At 38.3% G+C, this 25,865-nt stretch overlaps 3 protein-coding genes and 1 long non-coding RNA gene across 4 annotated transcripts in view; all 4 read left to right on the forward strand.

The window, feature by feature from the left end:
* Nucleotides 1-4,152: 4,152 nt before the first annotated feature.
* LOC108649175 (odorant receptor 42b) lies at nucleotides 4,153-6,153 on the forward strand. Its single transcript, XM_018098195.3, has 3 exons — nucleotides 4,153-5,163; nucleotides 5,524-5,881; nucleotides 5,960-6,153. The coding sequence occupies exons 1-3, from the start codon at nucleotides 4,394-4,396 to the stop codon at nucleotides 6,029-6,031; spliced, it is 1,200 nt and encodes a 399-aa protein (XP_017953684.1). The 5' UTR covers nucleotides 4,153-4,393; the 3' UTR covers nucleotides 6,032-6,153.
* A 639-nt stretch (nucleotides 6,154-6,792) lies between these two features.
* LOC149092049 (odorant receptor 42b-like) lies at nucleotides 6,793-8,236 on the forward strand. Its single transcript, XM_018098196.3, has 3 exons — nucleotides 6,793-7,678; nucleotides 7,733-8,090; nucleotides 8,153-8,236. Exons 1-3 carry the CDS (start codon nucleotides 6,909-6,911, stop codon nucleotides 8,222-8,224), a joined length of 1,200 nt encoding a protein of 399 aa, XP_017953685.1. The 5' UTR covers nucleotides 6,793-6,908; the 3' UTR covers nucleotides 8,225-8,236.
* A 6,731-nt stretch (nucleotides 8,237-14,967) lies between these two features.
* The window catches only part of heca (hdc homolog, cell cycle regulator), a 111,257-nt gene continuing 100,359 nt past the window's right edge, over nucleotides 14,968-25,865 (forward strand). Inside the window, exon 1 of the mRNA XM_018112561.3 lies at nucleotides 14,968-16,265. Within this exon, the coding sequence (XP_017968050.2) occupies nucleotides 14,968-16,265 (1,298 nt within the window). The remainder of the gene's footprint in view (nucleotides 16,266-25,865) is intronic.
* LOC149092050 (uncharacterized) lies at nucleotides 16,669-20,723 on the forward strand. The gene is made up of 2 exons (XR_016197646.1): nucleotides 16,669-19,026; nucleotides 19,075-20,723. It is a non-coding gene; the product is annotated as an uncharacterized LOC149092050 (long non-coding RNA).

Consider the following 25,865-nt stretch of genomic DNA (forward strand, 5'->3'; position numbering starts at 1 on the left):
TTGGTATTACCCCAACAACTCTCTAAGCTAAATTAAGTTATGCCGCAGCACGGGCGCCAAAACAAAGCAATTTCAGGCGAGAGCAACTCTAACCACAGTGATGACTCACTAAGGCAACCACAAAGAAAAAATAAAAATAAAAAAAAAATAAAATCAGAATCTATTATGGAGCTGCGCAGTAGCAGCATAAAGGACCAAAACAGCTTGGCCATAACTTCGATTTCCCTTTTCTGTGTGTGGAAAATAAAACGCAAATTGGCAAAAGCTGCTGCAAAAACGAAAGAAAAACTCACACAGAAAGAGAGAGAGAGAGAGAGAGAGAGAGGGAGACTCAGATAGGCATGGAAAATGTGCAGGAAATGGGGTGTGGGCGGAGGCGGGTCAGCTAAACCGCATAGGGCCATTAACAACATAAAACACCTTGTCCCAAACGCACACACACAAACACACACACAAACACACACACACACAGACGCGACCTCGGCCAAGCCAGAGCCAAAGTCTTGGCCAAACTCCGCGATGAAGCCAAACAAATGTGCAGAAAAGCAGGCGCAACTCTTGACGAATGGCAAGCAGGGGAAGGGAGAGCGGAAGAGGAGCGGGGAAGTAGAGAGGGGGAGGCGGAGAGCATAAGAAGAGGCACAGCAAAAAGAACTGCCTAAGAAAAACGACAGCAAAGCATAGATATATACACACAAATACATATACATACATGTATGTAAGTATGTATGTGTGTGTGTGTCTGGCAAGTAACTCAAGTATCTCTGTGTAAGTGTGTATCTGTATCTATATATATATGTGTGTGTGTGTGTGTGTGTGTGTATGTGTAGCTGTAGCTCTGGCAAAGTGACATTAAAACTCCGCATTGGATGGAGTCCAAGTTTCCCTTTTACTTGCAGCTTATGTGGCACTGACGTAATGCGGCAGAGCTGCTGCGCCAAACTCCAGCCACACCCACACAGCGCGCCCCCTTGGCAACATGCCGCCCATGCTCCATGCCCCATGCCGCCTGCTGCTGTGTACAACAATTTCTTACTTCTACTTCTCTCTGTTTTATTTTGTTTTTTGTTTTTTTTTTTTTTTTTTGTTCAAGGTTTCAAGGCCCAGTAGCATAGAAAATTCACGATCAAGAACGTGGAAAGTTGCTGCCGCTGCCGCTGCCGCTGCCGCTGCTGTTGTTGCATGTGGCAAGTTTGGGCCGCGGGGCTGGGTTTTTGGTCGAGAGAGCGACACGCGTATTGCGTTTGGACAGAGGAGGCGGCTGGCGGGCGGGCCGGCGGCCGTTGGGCATGGTCGAGGCGGAGTTGCTGACATTGGTGGTTGCTGCAACGGCGACTGCGCAGCGAGAGCGCCCGCTTGCCACGCTAGGAGGCAGGAGTAGGAGGTGCCCCAGCGAGCGGCGGAAAGGGGCCGGGCCGCAGCCCTTTTGTTGCCAGGCATGTTTGAATGCTTTATGCGCACATTTGATCTTGGAGTTTGAGTGGAGTGGCTCGCTGGCTCGCTGGCTCGTTGGCTCGTTGGCTCGGTGGAGCGACTCGGCTGCGATTGAGGTTTATTTATGGCCCACGGCTTTTGGCTAACATTTTTGCCACCACGACGCACGCGTTTTGTTTTGTTTGCTTTTTTTTTTTATTTATTTTTCTCTCTGGGCTGGCAACTCCTTTATCGAGCCCTTACTTTTTGGGGCAGGCGAGTAGCGTTGGCATAGATAATGGCCAAAGCGGAGAACCGTGCTCAAATAACTCGAGAAACTACAAACTCCCACATATCTATACTTATATATATGTCTGTAAATGCAAATCATAGAATGGGCTGCAATAGACACACATACATATAAGAGTATTCTAGTTAGAGCATACATAGAAATCAGGGATTCATATTCAAGACAAAATATATACTCATATAATATAATATAATGCGAATTCATGCGATATCAAATGAATGAATACTATAATAATCTATAAACTAACGAGTATAGGCTGATAATATTACGGCTTAGCAACAATATGTATATGATATAGATTCTATAATCTTCCTCGATCTATAAACCTTTTTATATTGTTCTATTTCAGTTAATAATTCTTTTACATGAAATATTATTATTGTTTTCATTATTCTGAAGTTGTATGCCATGGAACTCCACTGAATATATATGTACATATGTGCCTAGATATGTATGTGTCTGTATAACAGTTATACAACAATATTATTTGGAGCTTTTGCACACGCCTCAACTCGTGTCGTCTCCATGAAAAACGCGCCGAGCAAAACGAAGAAGAGAACAAGTGATAACATTGATTAAATTTCGATTCGTACATAGAAAACATTGTGATAAAGCCCGAAGCAGAGAACACGTTTTTGGCATTACATAAGCAGGCTGAAAGCGCGGCAGACTGGCAGAGAGGCAGGCAGGCGGGCGGCAGAGACAGGATTATGGGTCGAAAACAGGAAAGCAGACAAAACAAAAACCGGAAGAACAGGAAAAAGTGGGCGAAATGTCAAAAACTGGACAGCAGAACGAAGAGTAACAAAAAAAAGCAGCAGAAGCAGCAGCAGCAGCAGCAAAAGAAGAAGAGACCAATAACAGCAGCAGGCGGCTAAGGCAGCGGCGGCGGCCTGTTCTATGCTGCTGCCCACTCGAAAAAAAAAATAACCAGCATTATACAGCGCGCACCTCCTTCCTCCTTCCTTTCCTTCGCCTTCTTCATTGTCGCAGCCAGCAGCCGCCAGCAGTATCGTGCAGTCAGTCCTTGGTTATTGCGAAAAAGAGCCATAGAAATGGCGATAAAACAGAAAATGTGCAAAACCAACACAACCAACGCGAATGCAAAAGGCAATAGAGAGTGCAAGTAGGCAAGCGAGTTGCCTGTGTGAGTGTGTGTGTGTGTGAGTGAGCATGCTGTTGGTAGTGAGAGTATATATACGCATACATACATTCATATGCTTGCATATACACACATCTAAACGAAGTGTTAAACGAACGCAACACGAAGTTGCTTTCAAGGTCTGGAGCGCAGGCAGCAGACAGCAGGTTCTGGAAGGCAGCGACGCCAACGCAGCGTCAGCCGTCGCATTCCATTCCCGCTGCAATTGCACGAAGTTGCCCTTGGACTTGCACTTGAAAACCGAGTGACAGCAGCGACTGCGCGGCTGCTGCTGACGTCGACGTCGGCATTATGTTGGAGTTGTGTTGCATGCTCGGCACGGCCGGCTCCTAATGCGCGCGCATGCCTCAAACCCAACTGCAACTGAAGTTGTCGCTGTCGCTGCTGCAATCGCTGTTGCTGCTGCTGCTGCCGCAGTCGCAGTCGGCGTCAGTGTGGCCGCCATCAAACCAAACGCTTCGTTCGTTTTGCAGCAAATTTCGTTTTCATGCAGCAAATTTCAATTTTATGTTATAAAATCGCACGCACACAGCTGCAGCCATATGATTATGCAGCTGTATGTGTGTGTGTGTGCTGCATGCATAATGCACATGTTTTTCTGTGCTGCTTATGTGCATGTGTCTGTGTATATGTATGCATTTTTGGCTTTTGCCATACTTCCTTTACGCCGTTTGCCAATTTTTTTGTTGCTGCTGTGTTCATTCGCCTGTCTTCACCACTGCCGCCAAAATAATGTTGAAGGTCAGCGTGTTAGTGTAAATTCCGTTTTTAAATGTATACATGCACATATACGAACATACATACATATGTATGTAACTGCGTATGTGTGTTTGTATATTTGTGCAAAAGCCACCCACACGCATTCGCTTTGAGTTGGTCCCGTTGCAAGCGCTAAACATCATCTGTGAAGAATTTTATGACACTTTGGCTCTGTGCGTATAACAGTTATAAGAGAACCAAATTTATTTGCTGCTATGATATAGCATTAGAGCCTGCAAGTTTCTTGTGACATACACATGTACTTATTTTTATCGCTTTCAGGTACAGTTGGAACTAATTCGACTCAAGCGAATTGCACTACCCATAATTGAAGTTATCGTTAATCGATTTATTAAGTATACTAACTACGACCCCTGCCACGACACATGACAGCATGCTAATTTTTCTCAGTGTGCAAATGCATACTATATATTTCTATATACTCATTCGTAGTTCAGCTAATTAAATTCTTAAGTTCTTGAACTTAATATTTTATTAATTAAGTGAAAACAATTAGCTTAACTTTTAATTGTAAACTCATAAATATAAAATAAGAAATTTACCGTTTTGTTGAAAAACTAATGGGGAAAAGTTTTCTAAACTTTTCCACTGCGAAAACATAATTTGTTCTGGTGGGAATTATTGCATTGCGCTAGAAAGGTATAAATACTGACAAATCAAGGAGCTTACTTCAGTTGCGGATAATTGTGAACTGCGAATATTGTGCATAGAGAGATTCAACTCCAGCAATGATTTTCGAATATATCAGAGAACCAGATGGGGAAAATCTGCTTGCAGCCCGAGACGGCTACAAATACGTCGATGATATTATAGTCTTCTTGGGCTGGGCCTCGGTCGAGGGGCGTGGCTACATATATCGTCGATTATATAGACTGTATACGGTTTTGGTCGTCATTTTCAGTCTATATGTTCCCGTTCTATTCGTAATGTCGCTTATGTGGACCATTGATATCTCCCATGCCGATACTCTGTTCACCACGCTCGAGGTGTTCTTCAACGGCCCCTCCTATACGATCAAGTCGTGCATAATGCTCCACAACAGATGGCGTGTGGACAAGGCCAAGGACATGTTGGACGTGATGAGCGAGCGTATGGTGACATACGAAGAGCGGGTGAAACTTCATCGATTGGCCGTCAGCTCCAATTACATAACAATTACATATCGGATTGTATACATGGTACCAACGACACTGAATTTAATCCATAGCCTCTACAAGGGATATCCGCCTCTAAATTTGTATAATCCATTTGTGGACTGGCATAAGGATACGCTCAGTCTGTGGATCGCAGCATTTTGCGACTATCTCCTACAGATCTTTGCGGTCCATGTCTTCATAGGCTCAGATTCTATGCTTCTGATATTCGGGTCGACTATGCGATCCTATACACAATGGCTGAAAGACCGGATCGAAGAATTGCGCAATAATCCCGAAATGACTGAGGATGAGAACTACCAGCAACTTGTTCAATGCATCAAGGATCATAAGCTTCTTGTGGAGTGAGTGAAAATTGAATATAAATATATCTAAGTCGTGTATAGGAGGGATTTACAATTTATTATAGACATTAAAATTTATTATATTCGTATACCCGTAAGAAATTTTAATTTTTAGTCTTCTATCTTCAATCTTCCAGCTTCAATCATTTTCTATCTCAATAAATTCTAATTTTTAATACTCATCTTTCAATCTCAATTCTTCTATCATCAATCTTCTATTAGAATTAATCACTCTATAATCTTAATGGTACAATCTTCTATTTTCAATTAACAATCGTCAAACTTCAAACTTCTATCTTCGATCCTAAATCTCAAATATTCGTTTTTCCATTCTTAATCTTCAATATTTCCTTCGTTTAGTTACAGCGAGAACATGCGTCCTCTGCTATCTCGTACCTTGTTTGTTCAGTATTGCACAGCATCCTTGGTGATGGCATCATCACTAATTCATTTGGTAGCTTTTGCGGATTTGGTCTCGGGCATTACAACCACCATTTATATGGTCTCAGCTTTGTTTCAAACTTTTCCAATATCGTACATCTGCGAGCAGTTAGTTGATGACTGTGAACTACTATCGATGGCTATATTTCATTCGAATTGGAGGGGTGCGACCGGCGCCTACACTTCGGCCCTTAAGTATTTCATTCACAGGACCCAGCAACCAATCCAATTTATAGCTGGCGGCGTATTCCCCATATGCCTGAACGTAAATATTCAAGTAAGTTGAGATGTTTCAAGGTATTTTTCTTGGGATTATTAAATATATATTATTTTTTCTCCCTCTCACATCTTCAAGGTGGCTAAATTTGCATTCACTTTGACAACATTTGTTCAACAGATGAGCGTATTTGAAAACTTTGAACGTTGAATTACCGAAAGAGCCGTGTGTTAGAAGTCATATCTAAATAAACATATATCCTTGACTCATAAATGAGATACAAAATGCACTACAAAGTAGATGCACTATAAAATAGATTATTGAATCATGTAATGCACTTTGTTCAATAAATATATTATTTGGAATTTAAAATAGTGTATATTTTAATAATATATGTACTTGGCTGATTGATTTTATTTCAACTTTGATTTCAACTTTGATTCTGACTGTGAGAATTTTGCCAGATTCTGTTAGGGAATTATATCGGATATCCTCAATTGGTAATACGCCCATTCAGAAAAAATAGCTGTAACTTTTCTTCTCAGCCATAGATTAAATATTCTCTCAATGACTTGGACAAAAGAAAAAGTCGCAAGAACTTTCTCTACAATTATGAAGAAAAGTTATTTGTTTGCCACCTAGAATATTGAATACGCTTTAGATTTATGTGATATATATATAGAGTAATACAAAATTCTACTTAATTTGTTCTGTGGATTTTATAAAGAGTTAATATATCAACTTCGATATTTCATTTCATACATAAATTTTTTGTGCTTAATTAGATCATTATCATCGACCTCATACCCTAAGTAGTAACAGATTTTGATTGAAACATATTTATTTAAAAGTTTTCAAAATTTTTAACATAATCTATAATGAGAGTTTGATAAAATCTACAGAAAACCCTAAAGCTCATAGGCTTATAGTGTATAAGTATTTGCATATCATACATTTTTTTTTTTTTTAATTTATAGCAAAAATCGAGAATATCTAAGTGGTCTATAGACCTGTATATAAAGCAATTTCCAGTTAGATTTCGTCAGTTAACTTGAGCTTTGAGTGCTGTGAGAAGATTTGTGGAAAAATGAAATTTAAATATCTTCGAGAAGCTGAAGGGGAGAATCTGTTTCATTCGCGCCACGCCTATAAATATCTGGACTATATGCTGAGAAACTTGGGCTGGGGCTCGACCGCGTCGTATAGCTATATGAAAAAGCAACTCTATAGAGTTTGGACTGGTTTGGTCGTGGCCTTTACTCTATATGTTCCAGTCCTATTCGTACAGTCTCTGATGTGGACCATAGATATCTCCCATGCCGATACTCTATTCACCTCACTGGAAGTGTTTTTCAATGCACCCGCCTATACGATCAAGTCGACAATAATGCTCCTGAACCGATGGCGCGTGGATAAGGCCAAGGATCTGTTGGACGTGATGAGCGAGCGCTGCGTCACATATGAGGAAAGAGTCGAAGTCCACAAATTGGCGACGCGCTGCAATTATATCATATGTGTATATCATGTTATATATTTTATACCGACTTCTCTGAACTTGGCCTATGCCATCTCGACGGGTATACCGCCATTGAACTTATATAATCCCTTTGTGGACTGGCGTGACGGTACTCGCAGCTTGTGGATCGCCTCGATCTTGGAGTATTTCCTACAGGTATTCGCCATCTATGCCACCTTGGCACTGGATGCTACTCCTTTGATATTCGGTCTGACTGTAAGGGCCTATATCAAGTGGCTCCATGTGAGGGTCGAACGATTGCGCATGCAGACAGATATGACTGAAGATGAGAACTACGGGGAACTAGTGCTATGCATCAAGGATCATAAACTAATTTTAGAGTAAGTATATCTATGTATCTCTATATATATATCTATATATTTTACTCTCTGCAGTTACTGTGAGAACATGCGTCCTCTGATCTCTCGCACAATGTTTGTTCAGTATGCGACTGTATCTTTGGTGCTGGCTTCGACTCTGATTCACTTGGTTTCATTTGCTGACTTGATATCGGGCATTACGACGGCTATATATATGACGGCTAGCTTGTTTCAAACTTTCCCATTCTCGTACACGTGCGATCTGATTGTTGAGGACTGTGAAAATTTAGCCTTGGCCATATTTCATTCGCACTGGATGGGCGCCAGTCGACCCTATAAATCGGCTCTGGTCTATTTCATACATAAGGTACAACAGCCGATTATCTTTCTTGGCGGCGGGGTCTTTCCCATATGCCTGAACATAAATATTCAGGTGAGATATTATTAAATTGATATTTTGAAAGTGAAACTTAAAGTCTTACGATCCTTTTATAGGTAGCGAAATTTGCATTTTCGTTGATGACTTTCGTACAACAAATGAGCATATTCGAAAACTTTGAGAAGTAATCGGATTAATATTTTAAATGAATCAGTTTCAGATAAATTATATACGTTTTTTCTCACATAATCAACACCAATTTGTAGTAGTTTGATATTTAATGCACCTCCCTCACTTTTTGATTCAAGCTAAAGTAAATAAATGGCTTATTAATATATATAATATTCATTATTTCGGATGATGTGTTCTATGATTACGATAAATCTATACATGGATACATGCTAGAGATCTATTAATTTAAGATATCTGTAGATTGGGCATATATGTATATATGTAAATATATGTACATATAGCAGAGAGCACCTACGAGGTCTCACCCTAAAACGTACTAGCCCAATCACATATGTATACAAATTTTCAATTTTACTTTAGTTTATTATATTTTGTAATCTTCCCAATTTATTTAATCTTCCCACAAAATACCCAAATATTACTCGAGTTTTTCAATATAATTGAGATACATTACGAAAACATTGCAATATCAATCCATGTATATTTATGTTATATGAATCTATGTATTTCGTATCTTTCAGTTCTCTTCATTATTTATATTATTTCTCTTACTACATATTTACCCAGCAAATCATCTAGAAATTTTTTATTACTAACTGAATTTTTACCTTAATTTTCATTAGCCAGTAAATGTCTGTATAAATCTACCTGAATGTTCAGCCATATTAGAGCTGTTTCCACATTTGTGTGGGCGGAGTTAGCTAGGTGTAGGCGCTGAAGAAAACATTTAACTATACTTAGATGAGGATAGATGATATATATATGCATATATATATATATATATATATGCAATACACGTTGTTGCCCTACTACGCTTATTACAGATAGTTTTTGTATAGATGTACATACACATACATATGTATGTATATACATATGTATAAATGTATTTACTCTCTCATCTGTAGAAAAAATAACCCCGAAACAAGTGAGCCGAAAAGTGCGTGCGCCTCAAAATCTTCGTCTCCTTGTCCTTGTCCTTGTCCCTGCTAATGCTCTCTCTCTCTCTCTCTTTGTCTCTCTCTTGCCCTCCCTCTCTCGCTTACTCCTTCTCCTCACTCTCTGTCTTTCTCTCGCGCGCGCACTCTCTCGCTTTCGTTACATGCTAGCACAAAGGACAAATGAAATTTTAGCTCTGTTGCGCTATCTCGCTCACTTTCACTTTCTGCTTTCACACATACAAACACACACACATACTTACATAGAAAAAGAGATATGCTATACATATATATATGTAATGCATTGGGCATTTATACCTGGTTAGGTAATCTAAATTTGATAGATTTCTTTCATAATAATAATATTTAATTTATTTTCAAATTTTAAATCTATTTAAATAAGGTTTTTTTCTAATATCAAGTTTAAGAACAAGTATTATAATACATGCTGGGTATACCTGCAATATAAGCCACATCTCATTTATGTATAAATATGTTCCTATCGATTCTATTTTCTAAGGATTCTATATACCATATTCAACAAACCGGGAGAGCTGCAAATAGTTGAAATGTTGGTTTTTGGGCCATTTTCAATTGCGAATGCTGACTTCATTTCGTTTACATATGTAAGAGGGAGGGGTAGGGAGGGAGTGAGACAGATACTCCAACGCTCAAGCGGAATTAATAAGAGCAGGGCGCCCACGCCCCGCATTAACGCCCCCACGCCCCCAGAGGCATGGCAAACCAAAAAATGAAACGAAAACACAAAGTGGAAAACAAAATGGAGTTTGAGTTATTTTTGGCAAACGAAATAACGGCACCCTTCGTGCACAGCTGGGCTCATAAAGACCGTGTCTATATATACATACATACTATATATACCAGATATACATATATACCATACGTATATATACATTTTTGGCGTTATGTACTCGACTGTGGACAGTGGTTGTCATGCCAGCATGAAAAATTTCAAACCCTATTTTGGGTTTCAAAGCCGCTTCCGATTGGATAAATGCGGGAGTATGGGTAATTACAAATAATACCCAGCCACACGCATACAAATAAATATACATACATACATATATATACATATCTATATATGTATGTACAGGGTATATGGGGATCTGTGCATCTGCTGTGTACCACTGACACACCCTCGATAGCCTCAGCTGAGTGAGGTAGGGGTCGAAGGGGTATGGGTGTTACGGCCGCTACCACCGCCAACTTAATGCGAACTTGATTTTTGCATGCATCAATTTTAAAGTGAGAGTACAGTGAAATCCATAAAAGCTGAAGAAGAAGAAGAGCTAATAAAAAATAAAAAAATAAAAAACAGATGTGAGGAATATGATAGGATTCGGAATGAAAATAAAAACGAAGCATAGAAATTCTTGTTGGTTTTTTATATTTAAATAAATTTAATTCAAATTTTATATAACATTTAAATTAAGATAGTACAAGAAATTAAGTTTTTCATAAAGAGAATGAGACTTTATAATCGACTTTTGATACAAAAATTTCAGGCAAAAAACCTTGTGGTTTAAAATGTGAGATATTGGATCTTAAACTATAAATTGTGGTGCAGAAATAGGCAATTATCGACTATATGTTGTTAAAGGATTACATTGACATTCAATTCGTAGGTTCTCTCTCCGAAATCCTTCACTTTCAGTAAACAAATAATTGCTAAGGCCCAAGTAAATTCGAATCTCGACTCTCAAAAGTAGAAAAAATTGCATAAACCAACCCATGAAGACGTTAGCTGTGCATTCGGCGAGCTTTCACTGTACTCCCAAGTTTGTTTGCGTCTTAGCCGCAAAGTTTCCTTCGGCACCAAATATCGACACGCTTTCTCACACGCAAAACAGGAAGTCTTGGAAGACTTCATGCTGGGTGTCAAAAGGCGATGTTTAGACCGACATTTATTTATGGCAACCCAGACCATGCCCATGCCCATGTCCAGGGGCTACATCTTCTGCAGCCTTTAGTTGCCATTAATTATGAAAATTAAAGTTGATGCGTGTCGTCGTCGTCGTCGTCGTCGACGACGTCTACGTCGCGACGTCGCCAGAGCTAAGGCTGAGGCTGAATTATGGTCCCAGCCGCAGGGCTGCAAAATTCTTGTTGCACTGCGATCCCCCAGTTTCATTTTACTGGTCATTAAAATTAGGTCAGCGCAGAGGCGCACACAATAAAATAATAAGTAAGGAAAATAATAATAAAGGAGACAAGAAGAAAAGAAAAGAACTCACGAAGCAAAGCAACACAAACTAGTCCAATTCCAACTTCCTCCGTTGACGCCTGGTTCTTTGTTCTCTTCTCTGTGTGTATATCTTTCCCTCTCGCTCCCTCTTGATTATTCGATCCTTCCAGCTAGAATACCAAACAAGCACACACAAACACATACACATACACACATGCACACATGTTCTCTCACCCATTCACACTGTCGAACTTATTACGCAATGGCTGCGATCTGCCTACCTGACTTAATTATTATATCAGAGCAGAGCAGCTACTCCTCTCTTCGCTCCGCACACACTCGCATCCAAGCTCACACACACATGCAGGTAGACAGGCAGGCAGGCACAAAAGGAGGCCCAAAAACTACGCAGTTTTTGACTTTGCCAGTTGGACGCGACCAAGGCCTTGACTTTATGGCAAGTCCTTAGTTAACGAATCCTATAAGAAACACAAACACACATGCAAACAAGTATATCCACATTATTGTGTTCCTCTATGTATTTTTGTTTTCATTTGATCTACTTTTTGCATACATACGTACAAATGTATGTACATATTGCCAGACACGTGCGAGCAGCACTGCTGCAGACCTATCGAATTTTGTATCGTTATGTTATCGATATACGTATGTACATATGTTTTTGAAATTCATATACACAAAACATATGTATGTACATACATGGATGTTCATAAATACATATTTGTATGTGCATACCGTTTATAAATCATTTAAATTATTGCTCTATAAAAACAGTTTTCACTTTCCAGCAGATGATGGAAGTCTCGATTCGTTTCTGTATGTTCATACATACATATACATATACATACATATGTACATATGTAAGCACAAACATATGTACGTATACACACCACAGTATATGCGCTTGTGACGTTAGAATATCGATAGTACCACTGACCAGAGTTCTCTGGTCAGTGATAGTATATAGAAGTTACATACATATGTATGTATGTACATACATATGTATGTATCCATATGGTATTAAACACATATGTACATATGTACATACATACATATGTACATGCATATGTATGCGTATAACTACTGAAAGTACACACATGCGTTGTATGTATGTATGTATGTACATACATACATATAAAGCTCAACCTACACGTGCCCTTATTTTGGTTTTTGCCTTTGTTATTTTTTTCCTCCTTTTCGCAACACGCTTTGCTTTTCGATTTTAATACAGGACTCTAAAAGGGAAGCACAAAAATTCAAACGAATACAAACAAGCAATACATACACATAAATATGTACATGTATACATACATATGTATGTACATACATACATTCATACACACAAGTAGAAGAGCAGTCGATGATGCGAAGAGCGCAACAGAGAACAGCGACGATACTGACACCAACAGCGAAAAAGCATCAAAGCGGTATAATAAATTATGGAATACCCTACATTTGTGAAGTGCAAAAATTCAAATGACTGTGCTCATACATTTTATTTATGTAAATCAAATGAAATTTAATCCACAATAATATATATATACAAATATACAATATATTAGATTGTAGCAAATTTTACTGTACACATGCACCAAGGCAAATATTTTCAGCAAGTTTAGAGAAGTGCATACTCCTTGCAGCGTGCCAAATGACTCGACGTAGCTCGCATGTTTCCACTTTGCTTTTACTGTTTTATGCCTTCTTCAGCTTGCTTTTTTAATGCCTCTTTTATTTTTGTTCGTGTGCCATTGTGTTAAGTTGCCTATGTATTTGTGCTTATATACGTTAATATTGTAACTGCACATGTGTGTGCGTGTGTTTTTTGGGATTATATACCAAATGGAAGCACAGTCAGCAGTAGACGGCCTGCAAAGGGTCCCATTCCAGTCAAAACCGAAACAAAGTAGATTCTATGGGAAGATGTACGCACATACTCATGCTGGTTTATTCATATCTATTTGTATGTGTGATACATATGTATTTTGGCACAGGTATCAATACATCTTGCGAAATGTACACATTCAGTTGACATGCGAGTATATGTATGTATCTAAATGTATAATTAGACTGTATCTAAGAATAAATGTTCACATAAATAAACTTTATGGAATATTCCAATCAGCTGCCAGAACTTTCTTGGTAAATTTTCAAACGAAAATCAACTTGACAACCCTGCTCAACGCAGTCTGTTGTTTGTTTTGCCGGCTTTTTTGCGTCACACAAACGCACACAAACACACGACCATAAACACGACCATGCACACACTAGCTTCATACATGTTGCGTCTGGTGCGCTGTCGAGCATTTGACTGACTTTGCGCAGCGCAGTACAACATGTTGTAGGGGAAACGAGCTGCGTTTGCGTCATGTTCGAGCCGCATTGAAAGTGAATTTGAATAGAACTTTTCGTTAATATCTCTTGCCATCTCCCTTGCTCGTCTACTCAAGTGCCGCAAGCTCCACCAACCAACCCCCCAGGAAAATACATTGCCAAAAAACCACCCCGCCCGACATCTCGATTTTTAGCGCCAAAACTTGTACGAAATTTTCCTCAAATGAAAAACAAGCATTTTCCGCAGCGAGGTGGCGACGTCGATTTCGGTGGTGGTGGAAAGTGAAACCAGCCAACCAAACCACCCTAACACCCACTCACCCCTAAGCAAGAACAACAGCAACAAAAAAAGTAAAACTTGCAACTGCGCTGCCAGCGTCGTGGTTGAACCAAACGCTGCCGAGCCAGGCAGCGGCTGTGCAGCTCGACGGACAACATCGAACAGCTCGACCCATCCACCCACCAACAACAACAAGAGCAGCAGAGGCAGAGGCAGCGGCAGCAGCAGCAGCAGCGAGAATACGTGTACGTTGTGTTGCCTCTGCCGGTCGGCTGTGCGATTGTGTATGTGCATGTGTGTGTGTGCTTCCAATTTCAGTTTCAGTTTGTTGTTCGTTCGCTAGACTGTTCGGCTGCTCGTGTGTACCGTTCGTTTCATTTAGTTGGATTTTCGCTTTTGATCTGGTTGGTTGTGTTTATCGCAGCGCTCTCCGTTTGCCGCACTTGAACTAAAAATTGGAAGTGGGCAAAGCGAAACAATGCAAAATCAGCGAAGAACATAATAAAACAAATAAAATAAATAAACGGTATCGAATACGTTTTGTATACATATATATTTTCCTACTCAATAAATAATATGCATAAAAGACAGTGTGTGGTGTAATAAAAAAAAAAAATAAAAAACAAAAACCGGCGCCGCCAAATAAACAATTTTTGTGCGTGTGTGTGAATTAATAAAAATAATTAAAAATGTAAAAATAAAAAATAAATTTTTGATACTAGAAACGCGCGTTGTAAACTCAGCTCAGGTATAAATTTAGCAATAAATTAACAATAAAAAAACATAGACTGCAATTTTGTGTACACTTTTTATACAGTTAAGACAGAAACAAAAAATCTTTAAGAACAAACAAAATTTAAACATGCTGAGGCAGTGGCTTAGCAGGGCTTAAAAAAAATATTTTCGAAAAATAACAAACGGAAATAGTTGAGAGCAGCAAAAAATTTGTTAGACACGTGCGAATTTATGGCGCCGCGTCGCAGCAGCAGCAGCAGCAGCGGTAACTCTCAACAGCAGCAGCAGCAGCAACTACAGCTACAACTCCAGCAACATCAGCAGGAGCAGCAGGAGCTGCATCTCTACAACTCCGCTCTCCACTTCTCGACTCCACTGTCTACAACTAACATGGCGCCCATGCAGCAAACGCTCAGCGTCGGCGTTCAGTTGACGCGCTGCTGCTATCCTAACGGTGAATGCACCAAACTGGACACCCTCATCGCCCTGGACGATCAGAGTCGGCTCGGCGACTATGTGCGCGTGGTGTGCAACAATGAGAACTGCAACGAGGGCCAGTATATGCATCGGGATTGCTTCGAGCAGTGGGAGGCGGGCGTGCTGCAGCAGCTGAAGGCGAGCGCTCGGGGTCGCAGCTGGTCGGAGCGGCAGCGTGTGCAGCAGTTGTGGACCAAAAAGGGCTACGATCTGGTCTATAAGAATTGCAGCTGCAAGTGCGGCCGTGGGCATTTGCGCAAGGATCTGGAATGGCCGCCGACTGGAATTTGCTTCCAGCGGTCGTTGATTGGCAGCGGCGGCAGTGGCAGCGATGAAGATGATAAAAAGGCGAAGGCGAAGAAGAAGCGAAATCGCAACACCAATGGAAATGCCAGCAATAATATTAATAATAACAACAACAACAACAACACGGCCAATAACCAAAAACAAGCTGTTGTTGCTTTAGCGCCGATCAACACGAATGCGGCGAATATTACGCCCAATCCGAATGTGGGTGTGATTGGCTCTGGTTTGCCCCACAACAACAACAACAATAACAGCAACGGCAGCAATAATCATGCAAACGGCTTGCAGCCCAGCGTTGTGGCAACCCTCAGCAACATACTCATGAGCAGCAACAACAACAACAACAACAGCAATGGCAACAACAACAATCACAATGTGTTGGGTCTAGATTTGCGTGCTCGTGCTGGAAGTCTCTCTTCCAGCGGTTCCAGTTCGCCCTCGGCCTCGCAGTCCAGTGCAGACAGCTCGCTCTCGCCCGTGCAGCAGCAACAGTTGCACTATCAGCAACAGCAGCAGCAGCAACAACAACAACAATTGCAGCTGCTGCAACAACAACATAACGGTCTCGGCCTGGCCAAGTGCCTGCTGCAGCCACCAACACCGTCAGCAGCATCAGCAGCAGCAGCACCGCAGCTGCCCTCCTTGGTCAACATCAGCGGCTTCAAGCCGCTCGCCAGCTACGATCAGCAGCAGCTCGTGCAGCAGCAGAAGAACAAAGAAGTCGAAATCTACTCGGAGCGTGTGCGGTAAGTTAACAGTAAATAGTACACACTTTAGCCTTCCAGTGCAGCCCCCACTCCTTGTCCCCTGTCGTTCGCGCCTTCACTTGATTGAATTTGAAAATTTCCCAACATGTGGGCGCAATGTCAATAATTCTAAATTCGAACATCTAAATAAAAGTGAGAAACAAAATTAGATATTTCTATCTACACTAAATGACAAAATTGGGCAATAAGAAGAAACAATAAATGAGAGAATATAAAATGTATGGAAATATATCATTTAAATAGAATAAATATTAAGAATAAAATTTTTTTGTAACATACATTTTTTTTTTTTATTAATTTACGAGTCTTATTTGTTATAGAAAATAGAGAAATACAAAAAAAAAAAGTTCTTTGCTTAATTTAATTTTTTTAATAAAATAATAATAATTTTTTTTATTATAAAATTTTAAATATATAAACATGGGAATATTCCATATTTTAGAGATCTTCATTCACGACCATTTCGATTAATTTCTTGTTTGATAGTGTCCAAAAGCAAATGTTTGTTTGTTTGCCGTACTTTTTTTTTGGCACATTGTTGCGTTTATATAACCTTGATAATTCCAACAACGATTCTCCCTCGCAACAGCTGCCAAATATAAAAAGAAGAAGATTAATCGCCGAAATTAATTCAAATTATTTGTAAAACATGTCTTTTGAAATAAATCACAAGATCTCTTTTTTTTGTTTTTGTTTCTCTTTTTATTTGTAAATACTTTCAAGGAAGCTCGCTTGCATTATGCAAATCAAGCAGACTTAATGACACCAAGCTACATATATGTATGTATGTATATGTCTCTTTCTCTGTTTTCCTCGCAGCTTTACTTCCTTTCGCCTGCACAGTACTTTCGCTCTCTCGCTCGCTCCCTCACTCTCATTCTCTTTGCTGATCTTCCAATGCCTGCCTGCTTCGTCGCATTCTGTTTGCGAATTTCAAGCGTTGCGTTTTTTTTGTGCGCTTTGCCATTCTGCTTGTTATTTCCTTTTTGGTCGCACATTTATTATTTATTTATATACGTACATACGTGTGTGTGTGTATGTTTGTACTTGTATTACGAGTTTCACTTTTATCGAATTCAGTTTATTTATTTTGTTTCTCTTCTTTTCTTTCGCTTGTGCGCTTACTTTATCTGTTTGTGTGTTTTTATCCATTACTTTGGGTCAAGGTTTGGTATTCGCCTGCTCCTTGCCCTCACCGTTTCTCGTTGATTGAAGATTTGCCCTCACACATGCGAAATTAATCATCAAAATTTATTGAAAGCTTCAACAGCCGCAATATATTAAGAACTATGTAAATTCTTATACACATACATTTATCGATCTGTGTGTGTGTGTGTATATACATATGTATGTACATATATACTTTTATTTTCATTATGCCCAATTTTAATATTTCCGTTTCTCAAAGCGAATTCGTCGTTGGGCGCATTAAAATTTATTCCAGTCCGATAAAAAATACAAATGTGTGTGTGTGTATGTGTGGGTGTGTGCGAGCAAAACAAGCAGCAAATGCTAAACAACAACATGACGACTACGAAGAAGAACGAAGAACGAAAAAAAAAAAAATAGATCGTGCTTTTATATTTGGTTGTGGCCCTCTTTTTGCTCTTATTTCTTGTTGATTTCCAATCTCTTCTCTCATTTAATACACATACATACATACATACTCATAGGCATGCCTATATGCTCTGCTCTGGGTTTTTGTATTTTTATTCTCTTCTTTGTATTCTGTTTTGCACAAGATCTGCACAGCCTGAGCCTGTGCCGCATTACCCTTTCCCTGTCCTTTCTTCAAGTGTTGCTCGCTCAACCCCGAAAACAGAAGACAAAAACAAATCAACTTCTAATTCCCTTCGTTCGTTTAGGCTCTCTTCTTTGCTGTTTTCGTTGTTATTGTGCTTGCTTTTGTCCAGTTTTCAAGGCCGCAATATTTGTTTTTATTTTTATTCTTTGGGCTCTCTCATTTGCTGTTGTTGTTGTTCTTGTCGCAGCTTTCGAATATTCTTTGTGTCTCTTCGCTGATTTAATTTTGATCTGTTTTATTGCTTCAAGCGCACAGTTGCTGCGCCTATGTCACACACACACAGTCGCTCTCTCGCGCTCTTTTACACACACTGTCTCTCTCTTGAAGACTCGCCGCAAAGCTTGTGCCTGCTTCTGTTTATGCATTGCATTTGCTGCTTATCAAAAGAGAGAGGGAGATGGAGACAAAAAACCGGCTGATTTGTATTATTTTCTGCGTTTGCACTTTTTAATTCATAAAAGCAAACAATTTTTTTTATCGCTTTTTATTTCTTCTGCGTATTTGTTTATTTTTGTTTCTGATTTTTTGTTGCTTGCTATTTTTAGCGCCACACGCGGCGACTTTATTTTTATTTCTTGTATTTCTGATAAACAAACGTTTTTAGGCATTTTCTGACTTTGCGATTTGCGCGTTTGTAGCTCTTTAATATTTATTTAATTCGCCCTTCCAATGCTGCTGCTGCGGCTGCCGAGCGTGCCTAAGCTTTGCAGATACACACACACACACAAGCGCACATTGTTATGTGTGTGTGACTCTGTATGTGTAACGTGTTTGCCGGCATTTTCTTTTTATGTATTCGTCGTATTCAATGTCAAGGTTAAGACATATTTTATGTATTCATTTTGTTTGGGCGTTTGTTTTTATGATTTTTTATTCTTTGCCGCTCTTTCGTCTGCCTACAGTAAAAACAAACTTTTTTTCTGTGTGTGTGTGTGTGTGTGTGTGTGTGTGTGTGTGTGTGTGTGTGTGTGTGTGTGTGTGCAGAAAGCTCTTCCTGTTTGGAGCAGCCGCAACAACAAAAGCATCAGCAGCAGCAGCTACAACAGCAACCATAAAGAGCTAAAAGATTTCTCCCGCTGCTTTGTCTGCAAATGATTTATGCCACCACCGTTGTGATTAGTCATGGTCTGTGCACAGCGCCACCTCTCCCTCTCTCTTCCGCGTTCACTCCCATTTGCACTCTATTCAAATGTCGCCTGTCCGTCTCTCTTCACACCCACGTGTTGCGAATGGCTGTGCGTTGTTCGGTCGTGTGCTTCGAATCTATTGCCTCTTTTACTATTCTTTGCGTAGGCGCTGCTACACGGCCGTGCCCCCTTCCACTGTTTCGCTCCTCCTTTGCGCGCTGTCTTCCTGCTTGCATCTAAATACATGACGAGATTCACGAACTTTCCTGAAGGAATGAGGGGGAGAGAAAAAACAGTAAACAACTAGGGAATAGCGCGCGAGCTCAATTGCAAACAAATTGCGCAGGGCTCAGCGCCGCAAATAGTTGTAGTTGCAGTTGTTGTTGTTGTTATACTAATGTGCATTTGAAATAAAAACAAACGCAGCAACAGCAACAAAAACACAAACGGAATATGAAAAACAATTACCAAGTGTCTACGAATTTGTTTTTATCGACGCCATCAGGCGCAAATCTTGCCTCGCCCTCACCCTAACCCCCCACGCTGTTGCTTCGTTGTGCGACGTGAAAATTTATACTTAACAAGTGAGCATATTGTTGGCGGGTGGGCACGACTAGTGAAATACCCTGCTAATGGTCAATAATACGGCCATCGATGATTCGCAAGTATCGATATTCTTCCTCATCATACAAACCAGTTGATCGCTAATGTTATCGATAAGTTACAGAATAATATATCGGCTATCTCAATTACTAAACAAACCAGTTTTACTCTCATATCGCTTTAGACGCAGTTTGACATTTAATCAATAATGTTATCGATAAGTTTCAATTTAATATACTAATACTCGCAGCCTTGTACTAGGCTTGTAATTGTATGCTTATTGATATATTATCGATTACCCATAACTCAAACAATTTAATGTGTGCTAGGTATATCTGTACTCCCATCATACCCCCCAGTGGCCCACTTAGCGCTATGTGGTATTACGAGTATTAACAAATTTCGCACGACTTTGGTTTTTAGCTGGTGCTGATTATATGGAACTGCGACTGGGGCACTCGTATGGGACTGCCCGCCCAATCCATTTAAACCATATCGCACAACTTGAGAATATATTGTATATGCATATATCAGCTCATATGTATATATGTATTTAAAAAATATATGTATGTATTTACTTGTGTGTAGTAAAAATTATGAAATAGTATTATTGCCGCCGTCGCGTCACTCGCATTGCCAGATGTCATTGGCAAATTGTTTTTGCTTAGGCCTGGCAAAAGTGGAGAAGGGGTTGGCATCGGCAGCGGTGTGGCGGAAGGGGTATTAGCCTGTTATTCATATAACACTAATTGAGCACGTTCCAAAATTGTCGTCTAGACTTGAAGCATAAAATCTGCAATGTAAAAATTTTATTATTGCGGAAGCAAATTTCCATTACATTACATTAATTGTTGTTTTGTTGTTTGTGGGTTTTTGTGTGGAGAATCGGAATAGAGGTTCTCACTATACATATATCAATATAACAGTCAACAAATGGACGCATATAAATATAAATAGAAATTGTATATTTTGTGTAAGGTTAGGTTTTTCGGGAAAATATACAATATATCGTATATGTATATAAAAACGTTTGCTTATAGGGGCCGCAGCGAAGCATGAAATAAACTGAACTCAAGGGGGCGGTCAGAAGTCAAAGGGCAGATGGCTTGATGTCCATTTACAGCCAAATTGAGGAAACATTAAAAAAGACGTTGACACTTGGCGTTAAATAATTAGAAATTATTGTTGGGCATTCGGTGATGGTATGAACAGTAGGGGTTTCACTCAAGAAACTCTTCAAGAATTTGGAAAAGTATAAGATTGAGAATAAAGAATATGTAGAATATGAACAAGCATTTCTAAAAAAGCAAACAATTTTAGGTAAAGCAGTTAAGGGAAACCAAAATAAATACATAGATCATATTAAAGAGCTTAGAAATAAATTCTAAAACTTAAAGAATATAATGGATTAAAACATTTTTTTTTATGTAAATAATAGAGCTCAATAGGGAAATACAAAGGGGAGCGATTTTTTGCTTAGAATAGAAAGCAATGAGAAGAATTGTGAACAAATTCCCCAAATCTATTTTGGTCAATATATATACATATGTGTATATGTGTAAAGCAACATTTGTAAGACGCATGATATTCTAAGGGGAGTTACCTACCTAGCCGCAGAGACCATTTGCAAATTAAAGCAGAAGCATTCTTGTGCCATGGGCCAGAGACGAGAGCAAGCAGAACTATGCAGTGGCGAAACCTTTTGGCCCGCAGCACACCCAACCAAGCTCTCGTTTTTCTTGTTGTTGTTGGGCCTTGCCTACCCACACCTGACCGCAAAAGCTATTAATGAAATCTTTGCCCAAAAAACGCATGCATACCTTATATATATCCATACACACACACACACACGCATACACAGCTGCAGCTGGCAAAGCCCACACGTGCGTTAATACAAGCATATCATATGCCAAAGTGCCCAGTAGGAAATAGTGAACGCAAAGCAAGTAGCGCCAATGAGGCATGCAAAAGTAGGACTTTGGCTAGAGAAAGAGAAGTAAAACTTATATTAATATGTGTAAATATGTGTTTGACTATGATTTATTGATATATATTTATTTTTGTTCATTAAAGAATTTGAGTTATAAATTAAAATTAATTAGCTTTGGCTAGAGAAATAGAAACACAAAAAATATTAATTTATGTAAATATGGTTTTGACTATAATTTATTGATATATCTTATATTGTTTATATAAAAATTTTAAGTAATGGATTAAAAATAATTTATTAAAAATTTTGCACTATATAGTATATAATATTATAATTTGTAACATTATTTATTATTATTATTAATATTATTATTATTATTATTATTATTTTTATTATTATTATTATTATTATTATTATTATTATTATTATTATTATTATTATTATTATTATTATTATTATTATTATTATTATATTCTTATTATTCTTATTATTATTATTATTATTATTATTATTATTCTTCTTATTATTATATTATTATTCTTATTATTATTATTTTCTTATTATTATTATTATTCTTTATTATTATTTTTATTATTATTATTATTATTATCTTCTTCTTCTTTTCTATTCTTTTCTCCTTCTTTTTTATTTAATTATTTCATCTTATTATATATCCTTATTGTTATTATTTTATAATTTTTATTTATTATTAGTATTTATATTATTTTATTTTTTATTATTAGTATGTTTTAAAACTGCATTTCATATATATTGCTAATTTTCCAACTGGGTCCTCTGCTATATGCATAGAGGTACTTATACATACACATATATATGTACATGTATTAATCTGTCGTCTGCTTGCGCCTACGCTACACACACACACTCACTTGCATGCAACGGCGCATGTCTGACAGTCCTATCTACCTCTTTCACTCCGCTGTGCCCCCAACTCTAGGCGCATTTTCATTGCCAACAGACAATGCCAGGGCAAACTCCATTACACACGCTCACACCCACACTCACACCCACACACCCACCAGCAGCTGCACACCACACTTACACACACACACACACACTGCCACAGGAGTCGCTGGCTTATAGCCAACATGCTGGGCAGGAAGCATGTGGAGCAAAGTGCTGAGCCAACTGAAGCCTTTCAAGTTGCCAAAGCCGGCAAAGAGCCGCAGTGTATGCGCTTATATATACATACATATAAATGTAGTACGTGAGTGAGTGTGTGTGTGTGTGTGTGTGTGCCTGTTGTGTTTATCTGTCTGCCCTTATGTGTGTGCATTTAGGCTTTTGTGCGAGCCAAACGAGGCGAGGCCCAGGCACAGGAGCAGGAGCAGCAGCAGCAGCAGCAGCAGGCGCAGTTGTTGCCGTTGCGCTGCAAGCAGAAATTGCAATCAATATTGCGGTGCTCCATTGTTGTTGTTGTTGTTGTTGCCATCGAGCAGCTGCCAGACACAAAAACGCAACATGAGAAAAAAGAAAACAACAGCAACAACAACAACAACAACTACATACAACATAGCTGGCAACAGTAAAAACGAGACTCGTAAATGAAAGCAGCTCTCAGAGCAAGAATGAAAAATTTCACATACACAAATGTATATACATATGTGTGTTTATATATATGTATATATATATTCACAATCGCACTGGCATATGAAAACATTTTTGCAAAATAAAAAAAAAAAATAAAAATAAAAATTACGAAAAATGTCGACTCCCTCTCTTGGGTCCACAGAGAGGCTCCACAATGGCAGCAGTGCACACACACACAGCACACTCATACTCACACTTACACAGCCCACCCACTCACACGCACTCTTCCGTTCATTCATAGCCAGCACTCACTTTAGTTGGTTTGTTTGCCTGTGCCCTATTTGATATCCATTAAAACGATTCAGTTGCCATTTTATACTCCCAATCTCTGAAAATATGCATGCAAATGCATCCTCTGCTCGTGTGTGTGTGTGTGTGTGCACGTGTATTGGTGTCCATTTGATTTGCAATTTGTGTCGCTTTGCATCCTTTTTTGTGACTCTCTGCCTGATGCTTTCTATGCTCGCTTTTATTTGTTTATTAGTTTTGGGCGCACAGTTGCAATTTTCATTTAGCCATTGGAGCTGCTTGGGCGGAGGGTAGAAGTGGGGGTATAGACGTTACTGGCTGGAGGTGTGCACAAATTAGAGATACGTATGTACATGTATTTCGATATTGTGCGGCGCCTCCTGCCTGTCGTCTGGCAGCCATAAATCATTTTGCTGTTGCGCTGCTCGATTCCAAATGTTTTGTTAATTGAGATCAAGATAGGCCAAGCTAAACTTGGGCTAAGAGCCGAGTGAAAAATTGTAAATAGCTAAAATTGATCAGATTGAGTGGTTAGAGAGAAATTCATTTAGATAATAATAATCGAATACTAATAATTAAATTCTTTGTTATTTTTGTAATGCAATTGATAAAAATAAAAATACGATTTGCAATCTAAAAAAAAAAAAAAAATAAATAAATAAATAAAAAAGAAAATAATAAAATAAAAAATTAATAAAAAATAAATAAATAAATTTAAATAAAATAAAAAAAAAATAGAAAAAATTATATTAAACTTTAAATAAGCTAAAATATTATTTTATATTATTATATTATTTTTATAAATAATAATAAAAAAATAAATAAACAAAAAATTATTTTAAACTTCAAATATGCTAAAATAAATGCTAAATAAATTTTATATAATTACTTTTTTCTTTTTAAGTTAATTAAAAATTATAAATTACGTTTCATTATCTCTCTAACAAAAAAAAAAAAATAAATAAGTAAATAAAAATAAAATAAATAAATAAAAATAAATAAATGCTTTAAAATACGTTTTAAAATCTTCACAAAAAATGTGTTTTTAGACCTTGAGGCCTTCTAATTAATTATTCCCATCAATTATAATATTTAATAACTTTTTGATAACTCAATTAAATTACATTCGCATTAATGAATTGAAATTCAATTTTGACTAAACAGAAAACAAATTTTGCAAATTATAATCGCAGCCGCAATTTGATTATTTTTTGGCCAATATAATTCTGGTAATTGTGGTAATTGGAATTGCCGGTTATTAAGACCGTAATTTATGAGTGTGAGTGTGTGTGTGTGTGCGTAGAGTGATAATTGTAATTGCATTGCTCGACATTTCATTTGGACGGGGATAAGCTCATTCGGGTATTGCATATCTCTTGGCATATAGATTAACAAATTTTTTTTGGGTAGCTGTTCGTTTGCTTGATGATCGCCCCAGACACGCCCCCTTTTGGCAAGGCAGACATTAAGCAACGAAAGCAATGAGAACAGCAACAACAACGGAAACATGAATGTATTTATTTATTTTGCTGCTTCATCGTAAAAATAATTTGGTTTTATTGCCATGGAAAAATTGTTGTTTGGATGAAGTCGGAGAAAAAGGCTGAAAAGAAAGACTTGTGCGGAGTCAAGTTGCAGTCATTGTTGTGCCTGTTGCTAATGTTGCATGCAACCAAAAAGTACGTAAACCCCAAGCCCCAAAAAAAAAAGGCAATCGTAACGCGTTTTATGTCCTCGTCATGCTGTTGGGGCCCGACTTTAATTTGGGGTCCGTTGCAAATCCGCAAATCAACGCCACATGCGCTCGCTTTCGGTTAACCGAAAAAAAAAGAAATAAAAATAAAAACTAAAATAAATAAATCAAGAGTGCTTGATTAAAAGTTACCCTATATGTTGTACAAGAATATTTTAGCTTAATTTCTAGAATTTTGCCTGAAATGACGATTATATATTTAATTTTTAAGTGAATAAATCAAGTCTGACATAGACAAAAGAAGTATGTAACAATTTAATTTTCCATTGTTCTTTTCTTATATTATATATTTATATGAATGTTGAATAGACAAATGAAGACGTGACAATGTGTGTCAAAATTCTTATTTTATTAAGAGGCTAAGAATCTTATACCATTGTTCCTGTATCGTAATATTCAGGGGAGAGATATTATCTTTAAGTTCACAAATTTATCATGAATATTACTTAAGTAAGGTATTGAAACCCCTATATACGAAATTTCAGCCTTATAACTTTTATTA

Source organism: Drosophila navojoa, chromosome 2 (assembly GCF_054131105.1).
Source record: "Drosophila navojoa isolate 15081-1374.11 chromosome 2, UAZ_NAV_1.0, whole genome shotgun sequence".
Classification (NCBI taxonomy): Eukaryota; Metazoa; Arthropoda; class Insecta; order Diptera; family Drosophilidae; genus Drosophila; species Drosophila navojoa.

Coding starts and splice junctions, on each gene's coding strand:
- LOC108649175 (XM_018098195.3), top strand. CDS start 4,394: ATGATTTTCGAATATATCAGAGAACCAGATGGGGAAAATCTGCTTGCA. Junction 5,164..5,523: donor GATCATAAGCTTCTTGTGGA/GTGAGTGAAAAT, acceptor TCCTTCGTTTAG/TTACAGCGAGAACATGCGTC. Junction 5,882..5,959: donor GCCTGAACGTAAATATTCAA/GTAAGTTGAGAT, acceptor CACATCTTCAAG/GTGGCTAAATTTGCATTCAC.
- LOC149092049 (XM_018098196.3), top strand. CDS start 6,909: ATGAAATTTAAATATCTTCGAGAAGCTGAAGGGGAGAATCTGTTTCAT. Junction 7,679..7,732: donor GATCATAAACTAATTTTAGA/GTAAGTATATCT, acceptor TACTCTCTGCAG/TTACTGTGAGAACATGCGTC. Junction 8,091..8,152: donor GCCTGAACATAAATATTCAG/GTGAGATATTAT, acceptor ATCCTTTTATAG/GTAGCGAAATTTGCATTTTC.